General features: G+C 41.7%; 1 protein-coding gene across 1 annotated transcript; it reads left to right on the plus strand.

Annotated features, from left to right (window-relative positions):
* The first annotated feature begins 3986 nt into the window (after window positions 1-3986).
* PRXL2C (peroxiredoxin like 2C) lies at window positions 3987-8998 on the plus strand. The gene is given in 7 exon segments (XM_075067523.1): window positions 3987-4231; window positions 4234-4430; window positions 4940-5008; window positions 6287-6340; window positions 6751-6856; window positions 8078-8209; window positions 8862-8998. Coding segments are annotated over 7 exon segments (801 nt in total). The 5' UTR covers window positions 3987-4116; the 3' UTR covers window positions 8990-8998.
* The last annotated feature ends 311 nt before the right edge of the window (window positions 8999-9309 follow it).

Below are 9309 nucleotides of genomic sequence, written 5' to 3' on the forward strand. Positions count from 1 at the left end.
ATAGTTGCCTTTTATATTCTTTTGCCATATGGCTAATAATTCCTTTGTCCCAAACTCAAGCTGACAGCACATGGCATGGAAGCCTTAGAGTTCTCCGTCCACAGGCAGACCACATGCCTTGCTGACTCATATGGTGTCTTCCCTGGTTCCTTTCAATGCGTTCATTGTACAGTTGATGACCCGGATGGGCCGTCAAACAGGCTAGGCACTGCGGATGCCAATCTGTCTGGGGACGTCACCCAGAAACACAACACAAGGTTGGAAATACAGATATATCTATATCTCATAATACAAAGGTGATACAAACATATAAGCAAGATTATCATACTTGGAAAATTATAACATTTTTGCAGATACCTCACACAGCACATCTGGTCGGATTCCTTGCAATTTTATAATATCAGTATCACCAATGTCATAAAGTGTCTCTCAGATTCCATACAGCATCACAGAGCATACTACAATAACATACATTACTATGGCTCACTATTAAAATGTTCTTTCAAAGCTTCTCTGAGCTGAGCTCTTCTAATAGCCATAGTATCTGGCAGTTCAAATTCAGCAGAGAGCCATTCCACCTCCACCCTCCATCCCAGTAGAAATGTTTACCCCGTTGCTTCACAGATATTATTGCAGGACACAGCAGGCAGCTATAACCACTGGGATATTTTTTTCATTGACATCCAGTTTCATGTAATGCCAGTGAGCCTTCAATGAACAAAGGTACATACAATTGTCATCTGCACCTGCTAAGCCTGTAGTTAAAGTGCTGTCAAGGTAGCTGGTGTATGGCTTCATCAGCCATGGGAGCAAGGGGCAGGCATTTCAAGCACTGCTCCCAATGGTGATCCACCAGTCTGGAAAGAAATCCCTGCTTGCAGCTTTCTGAACAGTCTTGTGTTCCTAAAGATGCACCCTCCCTGACCAGCCCATATTGCTGTTGGTAAAGCATCCCTGGTGATACACTAGTGCTTGCATTACCATAGAAAAGTAGCCCTTTCTATTGATGTACTCTGTGGCAAGGTAGTCTGGTGCTACAATAGGAATATGTATGCCATCTATTGTCCCTCCACAGTTTGGGAAGCCCATTGCTACAAAACCATCCACTATGTCCTGCACATTGCCCAGAGTCACTGTGTTGCATTGCAGGAGGCGATGAATGGCCCTGCAAACTTGCATCACAACAGCCCCCATGGTGGATTTCCCAACTTCAGATTGATTCTCAACTGACCAGTAGCAATCTGGCATTGCAAGTTTCCACCACTCAGCTGTCAGTGTGGATCTCATTTTGGCGTCCCTGTGTTGGGACTGGAATGGGGTGAGTTCGGCACACAGATCCAGGAATGTGGTCTTGCACATCCAAAAGTTCTGCAGCCACCGCTCATCAAGCAAAACTTCATGACAATGAAATCCCACAAGTCAGTGCTTGTTTCTGAGGCCCAGAACTGGCACTCCACCATCTGCAGCAGCTCCATGAATGGCACCAACAACCTTGAATTGTTTCTTTCTGTGTCCCACAGCATGCTAGCTCCCTATAAATCATCATGTTTCTCATGGCTCTTTTTGCTGCTCTGCAAATACTGCAGGATCAGGCACCTGATGATCACAATGTTAATCAAAGGAGTGCAGAGCTGTGCATGATCCATGCTTCTGTCACAGATGGCGAGCAGCAAGGAGGCTTGTGGGGATTTTGAAAAGAGGCATGAAATATTATGGAATGTGGATGAAATTATGGGATGGAGAACACTGCATTATGGGAAGTTGAACCGATGCTCCCAGCTACCCCTGCAGGACTTGTTTTCACTCTGTGAAGCATTGCAAAAACTTCCCTAAGCACCTTGTGCTGGACGGTGGTGAATTGCACAGTGGGATAGCTACCCAGGGTGCACTGTACTCTGCATCAGTACAAGCACTTCTGGTGAGCACATGCACCGCTGACACAAGAACCAGTGTGGACATGCACAAGTGATATAATAACTGCAGCAGCTGTATGCTGGCATAATTTAGGTCAACATAATTTTGTAGTATAGACATGGTCTAGGTGAAGTCCCAGATAACATATGTTGGACTACAGTGGAAATAATGTTGCCTTGCAAACAAGCATATATTACATTAAGTGGATGCACTTTGTTACTATTATAGGGAGTGGTGATCTCTCTTAACACACTATTCAGCTGATACAAATAAAATATTCAGGTTACATATTTACACTGTTTCATTAGCCACTCTAGAATAGGTATGTTGCTCTACATCTGTGTGATGTTAGTTACTCTCTTTTCTCATGACTTCAGGAATCTGAATCTCCTATCCAAGGTGCAACACAATTCAACTGTTAACAGGGGCGGCTCCAGGCACCAGCACACCAAGCGCGTGCGTGGGGCAGCAAGCCACGGGAGGCGCTCTGCCGGTCACCGTGAGGGTGGCAGGCAGGTTGCCTTCGGCGGCATGCCTGCGGAGGGTCCGCTGGTCCCATGGCTTCAGCGGACCTCCCGCAGGCGTGCCACCGAATCCGCGGGACCGGGGACCTCCCACAGGCAAGCCCCCAAAGTGCTTGGGGTGGCAAAATACCTAGAGCCACCCCTGACTGTTAATTCAGTATTTTTCATAAGTCACTGAAAAAGTGTTCCTCATTGGACATCAGTGATCTCTTTTCCTTTAATTAATATGTGTAAATACTCATATCATTTGTATGGAAATGTGGGGGATTGGCATATCTTCTGAATTATATTTTGGGATAAAAACAGAAGCACAGATGTCAATGTGCTAATTATCCATTCTGCTTAGATTTTAAAATGTGTTTCAAATTTAGGACAACAAAGCATACATCAATATGGCAAGTTGTATCTTTTAATGTTATTAACATTTCTGCATGTAGAAGGTGAAAAGAAAGGGGAAGAACAGGGGCAGGGAGAGAAGGGGGAAGGAGAATGACTCTAATCAAATCCATATTGGAATGCTCTACTGCATTTAGTGAACCAGTGCTCTTAGGTAACCATTGTTCCAGTAGACCAGGAACTGACCTGAGGTCAATAGACCTGGATTCTGTTTTCAGTTTTGCCACTGAAGTCAATGGCACTTAAACCAATGTTTAAAGTTAAGCACATAGTTGGATGGTTTTCTGGATCAGGGCCTGAAGCTACATTTTCTAAAGTGGCTCCTATTTTGTGAAAACATCAACATTAAACTTTATCTACTTCAGTTTCCCTCTCTGTAAAACCTGAGATGATGATTATTTATATTACAATAGCATATAGGAGACTCTATCAAGGGTCAGGGCCTTGTGCTAAGTGCGGTACAATTATCTTCCTTTGTAAAGCGTTTGGAAAACTGCTCTCTATTAGTATTATTTTGTTAAATCTAAGCATTTGGGATCTAATATATACAAACTGCTAAGTGAGCAGAAAAGCTCAGACATAGTTCTAAGAACAGTTTTCTGGGGCATATGACACAAGACCTTTCCCAATCATAATAGAACATCATTTTTCACAATATTCAGAAATCCTCTATAGATTTGAGATTACAGGCTATAGAAATAAAAATAATTCAGAAAGTATTTTGGATTGTAACATAACTTCTAAAAATGCATCTTTTGGCAAATGATGTATAATAAATGCCAAAACAACAGGAGATGCTAATCTACCTTGTGTGGGCTCTAAAGTCTTTTTGGTAAAGTTTTAACAGAATTGGATTGATATTCCAAATGGAGAGTCAAACTGACCCAGCTCATGATGGATAAATATATCTGCTCTGTAAAAAGAGTGAGATGATTTTGGAGGTAGCTGATTCGATTTTTGTACAGGTCTATATGTACGATAAAATTGAAGTTGTCAAGTTTGCTCACTTCCCTTTGAAAAATTCTGTAGTAGTATCCTGTGGTAAGGCTCCCAAGCCCTGCAGTTTAAAATAATAGTAGGAGTGCAGTATTTGGCGGCCGCTGCTGGAGAACCCTGTCGTGTTTAATGCAGTTCTAATCTCTTTTAGGTGGAGAGATTCCTGAGAAGCATCTTTTAGACACCAGCCTCTTCAGCTCCTCCTCAAATGAAGTGAAGTGGCTGCTGGTGTGGAGTGTTCAGCAGCTGCGCTTGGAAGTGGATCTTCGCCAGAAAGGAGAGCGAGATGATACCCTCCCACTGGCACTTCATCTCACAGCCTCCTCTGCCGCTGCCTGCCTTTCCGCTGCTTCTTTTCGGGGCTCGGCCGCTAGGCCCGGCCCAGCCCAGCCAGCAGCAGAGAGCAACCCCACCATGGCGATTCTCCCAGCAGCCGCGATCACACGGCAAATCGGTAGCCGCGATCGCGCGCGGCTCAGCGGCCAGGAGGCGGGGGAGCTGCAAGACGCCGCCCGACGCCTGGTGGTGGATGGAGACGGGCAGAGGATCCCGTTCGGGGCCCTGTTCCGGGATCACAGAGCCATCGTGGTGTTCGTGCGGGTGAGTGGGGAGCGCCTTTTCGTGTCGTCCCACCGCTGTTTAATAACTTGCTCCCTCACCCGAAAGGGTCCTTAACATGGGTTGGGACGGGTGGCGAGACAAGCGAACCCATTGCGCAACAAGCACCCTGTTTTCACGGGTTCCCCCGAGCTGTTTGCGAAAGAGACAAACAGGGGAGGGGGAAAGAACTTTGATTTTAAGTGCTTATTGAAATAAGATCGTAGTTCTCCCATTCCCCAGCTGAGAAGCGCTGGCCCTCTCCGATTGTCCTAGTGACCCCAAGCCTATTAGCGAAAGCCCACACCAAGATCCCATCGCCCTCAAACATTGATAAAACTTGGATTGCCATCCGAATTCGGCAACTGGGTCTCTTTAATAAGCGCTACTCCTTTCTGCCTCCCACCGTCCCGACTGAGGTCTCTGGATTCTGTCTGAAGTCCCTTGTTGCTTCGTTGCCGCGCGATTGTGTTGGTTTCTGATATCTCCTCCTGGCTATGTTACCTTTTCAGCATTTCTTATGTTACACCTGCAAAGAATATGTAGAAGATCTGGCAAAAATTCCCAAAAATTTGTTACAGGTAAGTCAGATGCCCTTAACCTGTCTGTGTTCGCGTGTGTTTGGGGAGACAGGAGTAGTAGGGTTCCTCCTTGCATGACGTTTGATGACCGGAAGCCCATGGGGAAGGGAGTTAGCGTCTTCACACATTGCTGCAACAATTGCTCTGTTATACCTGCCCGTGAGAATTTAGAATGAATTTGTTGTTGTACCATACAGCATTACATCTTGTTGTTTGGAGTTTTTCTGCTTTCCTAAAGAACTAAGTACCAAGCTCCTGTTGGTGATTAGGGCATACGATGGCGATTCGCCTGCTAAATTAAAAAGCTCAGTCTGCCTCTTTCTATTCTGCTGATTGAAGTTATGCCACATTTTGCTCCCAGCATCAGCATATCGCTGGTGAGAAAGGCTGAGATCCTCAGGGACAACGAACTCCAGATGGAGCAGGACCTTGAGGACTTTTAAAGTGAAAGGGGGTGCACTTTCCCTTTCGACATAAGCAGGTTTTTGCTAAAGCGCTGAATTAATCATATTTCATAGGAATTTTTAAAAAAACTAGCTGCTCAGGTAAAAATCATAGAATTATATTCTTCTGTATTTTCAGGAATAATTACATCATCATCTATGGGATGACTTGTTTTGTCAACCAGTTAAGTTATTCAAATTGTTTATGGAAGGAGTACAGTGCTAGCGGATATTAATAACCCTTAGTTCCATGAACGATTTGTTTGAATGCATTACTGAGTGAAAGGAGTCTAAATTAATTAACATTATGAACCAAGCTTTTAGACACAATTCCTGATGTTGCACCTCCAAAAAAAGTACCTAACAGTGAATGTGAATGTATTTTGCATACAGAAATGTGTATTTGTGCATGCAAATTGGTTAAACACTCTAATATGCAAATAATATAGGTGCAAATACAATTTTTCAGATGCAGACACGTGAGTGTGAAGTTTTGCAAGTAAAAAATTGTAAGCAATTTTGAAGCCAGATGAAAATTTAATCCTATAGATGCAACAGAAAATATAACAGATATTCATCTGCAGGTTAAAAAAAAGCTGCCTACCAACATTACTTTTTAAAAAATTAATGGAAGTGTAGCTCTGTTGATTAATATAGGTTTTTGATATTGAGCAATAGTCAAATTTTACCTCTAGAATAACTAATACCTTTTGTATCCTGTGCCTTGGGATCATTAAGCTAAAATACAGATATTTCTATTTTTGTTTTGCTGATGTGCATAAAAATTCAGTCCTTATTAATAGTTTTTATATCTATATTCTGTATTTTTTTCTAGGAGGCAAAAGTGAGACTGATAGTTATTGGACAGTCATCTCACCATCACATTAAGGTAAATAAAATACTCAGTGAGGTAAATTATATATTATATTATGCTTGTAACAAGTTCATCTAGTTAATTAGGGGTTGGATTTCCAAGTCAGTGATTTTAATTGACCTCAAGTGGAGCTGTGGTTGCTCTCCAGCCCTTAAAACCAGACCCTTATTACTCTTCATGAAGCAATTCTAATTGTAGTATAGTGGGGGAAATCTTACATTCAAATCCTGCAAATTTTATTCAGGCAAAACTTCCACTGATTTCAGTGGAAGTTTTGTTTGAGTCAGAACTTCACGATTTGGCCCTTAGTGTTAGTTGGGCTTAATATGAAGAATTCAGAGGGTTTCAAAATCAGTATTTTTCATATTTTTTTACTAAACATTCAAATTTAATATAATTATTTTATGTACGTACGTATCTTGTAGCCGTTTTGTAGTTTGACGGGGTATCCCCATGAAATCTATGTCGATCCAGAGAGGGAGATTTATGAAATACTTGGCATGAAAAAAGGTGAAGCAGCCACAACATCAGGTAGGAACCATGTTCTTCCCTTGATTTCTTTCACAGAAAACGTCATTTAACGTAACAATAATGTTGGCATAACAATAATAGATTAATGTACGTGCTAGTGTGCTACTCTACAACAAAAATGGTGAATGTTTTACTGCATTATTCTAAAGGAGCTTTCTAGTCTTTGGAGGAGGCTCACTATGGGCTTGATCCTGCTCTCATTGAGTTCAGTGGTGCAGGATGAAGCCCTAGTTTAAGATCTAATTAATCTAGTGCATTACATTTAAAATGCCAGGAGTTCGCATAAAACAGAGAAGGCTGGAAGCCTGCAAGAAACGCGAGGTCCAACATCAATAGAGCAGTCTATAGATCAGGGATCGGCAACCTTTGGCATGTTGCCTATCAAGGAAATCCGCTGGTGAGCCGAGATGATCACAGCTCCCACTGGCTGTGGTTGGCCGTTCCAGGCCAATGGGGGCTGCGGGAAGTGGCATGGGCCGAGGGATGTGCTGGCCGCCAATTCCTGCAGTCCCCGTTGGCCTGGAATGGCGAACCGTGGCCAGTGGGAGCTGCGATCGGCCAAACCTGCGGACGCTGCAGTAAACAAACCGGCCCGGCCTGCCAGTGGATTTACCTGATGGGCCGCATGCCAAAGGTTGCTGATCCCTGCTATAGATTATTAGTTTTAAGACTGAAGAGAAATGAGCCTGTTAAATCCATTGATATGTCTATTCTTAGTAATATATCCAATAATGGGGAAATACAGACTCTTATTGCCTGATTTTGATCTCATCCTATTTTTGCACGAGTGTAACTTCATTGACTTTGGTGGTTACACCTGATTTACATAGGTGCAAATGAGATCTGAATCAGGACCTTATTATAATGAAGTTGACTTCCTTTATACAATAGACTAGTTTCTGACTGCCAGATGCTGCGACTGGATGATAGGGGATGGATCGCTTGATAATTGCCCTGTTCTTTTCATTCCCTTTGAAGCATCTGGCATTAGCCATTACCAGAAGACAGAATACTGGGCTAGATGGATCACTGGTCTGACCCAGTATGGCCATCTTCTGCTCTTTGTGTGTGTGTCTGTTTTAACAACTGTAATGTATATATCTGTGTAATAATATTTTGTTATCTATATTTCTGTTATGACACTGATGAAATTATCTAGTAATATTTTAATCTATTTTAGATAAAATGTATTTTGTTGTAAGATATCCTCTAATGTTTTAGTGCAGAGCCCACATGTGAAATCAAACCTGCTGTCAGGAAGTATCAGAAGTATATGGAGAGCAATGACTGGCCCTGCTTTTGATTTTCAGGGAGATCCAGCTCAGCAGGGGGGGACTTTGATTTTAGGCCCAGGTAAGCATATTTGTTTTATTTTAAAATCATCTTCCCCTCCCCCAGCTGTTTCTTATTAAACTTCTGAGAGTCCTCTTCATCTCTGGTAGAGCCCTGAGGATTCCCAAAGAGAAATATAGTCTGTGCTTGTTTATGGTTCTGCTATGTAAACAAGTCTGTAAGTGTCATTGCGTAGTTCCCCCTCCTACAAAGACCTGAACTGTTCCTGTTGAAGCCAATGAGAGTTTTGCCTTTGACTTCAGTAGGAAAAGGATTGGGCCTAAGTTTTGCTTCTTGACATCTTGGCATCAGTCTATACTCTGCCATTACATTGGATTCTAGGTATTTTATTTGATGTGTTTTTAAGAAAGCAACAAAACGTGAACGGTGGTTATCATGATAAAATCATTCTCTTGAGATACTAGGAAGCAGAAAAGTACAGGTCTAATTTGACCACTTACCTTGTCATGCCTTGTTGCTGTAATATTTTTTTAAAATGATAAAAATATACATGCTGTGATTAAAAAACAGAATGTTATATAAATTTATGTAGTTAGTGCACAGTATTAGACAAATTGCTGGAAAATCAGGATGCTTCCTTAATCCAATTAACTGTTATAATAAAGCAGTATTTTATTCAACTATTACCATTTTTATTCTCATTCTGTTCCAGGTAGCAAAGTCCACTTTGTGCACCTTGATAAAAATAGGTTGGATCATGCTCCCATTAGCACAGTTTTGCAGCTTGCAGGAGTTAAAATGGTAAATTTCACAAACAAACATCAAATTATTGACATTTAACTTGCCAGATTACAAATTTAACTTGATACAAGAAGACAAAAAATTCTCCAGGGAATTGCCCTGGATGTCATGTTTTATGTTCTTATATAACAGCTGATAATACATACTGGATCTCAGAGCACCAAGTAAATTGCATTATGCTGAAGATGCAGATGAATTCACACTTGAAACGTATAGAAGAAAGCAATAATTAAGATATGACCTGCCTTTCCAAAAATAATTCCTATTTGCTCTTTTCTGTCTCAAATAATTCTTGCTAATGCAATTTAAAAATCTTGATTCAATATGAAGCATTAAGCTACTTGAAAACAAAACTCTAA

The sequence above is a fragment of the Chelonoidis abingdonii genome, chromosome 6 (genome assembly GCF_003597395.2).
Source record: "Chelonoidis abingdonii isolate Lonesome George chromosome 6, CheloAbing_2.0, whole genome shotgun sequence".
Classification (NCBI taxonomy): domain Eukaryota; kingdom Metazoa; phylum Chordata; order Testudines; family Testudinidae; genus Chelonoidis; species Chelonoidis abingdonii.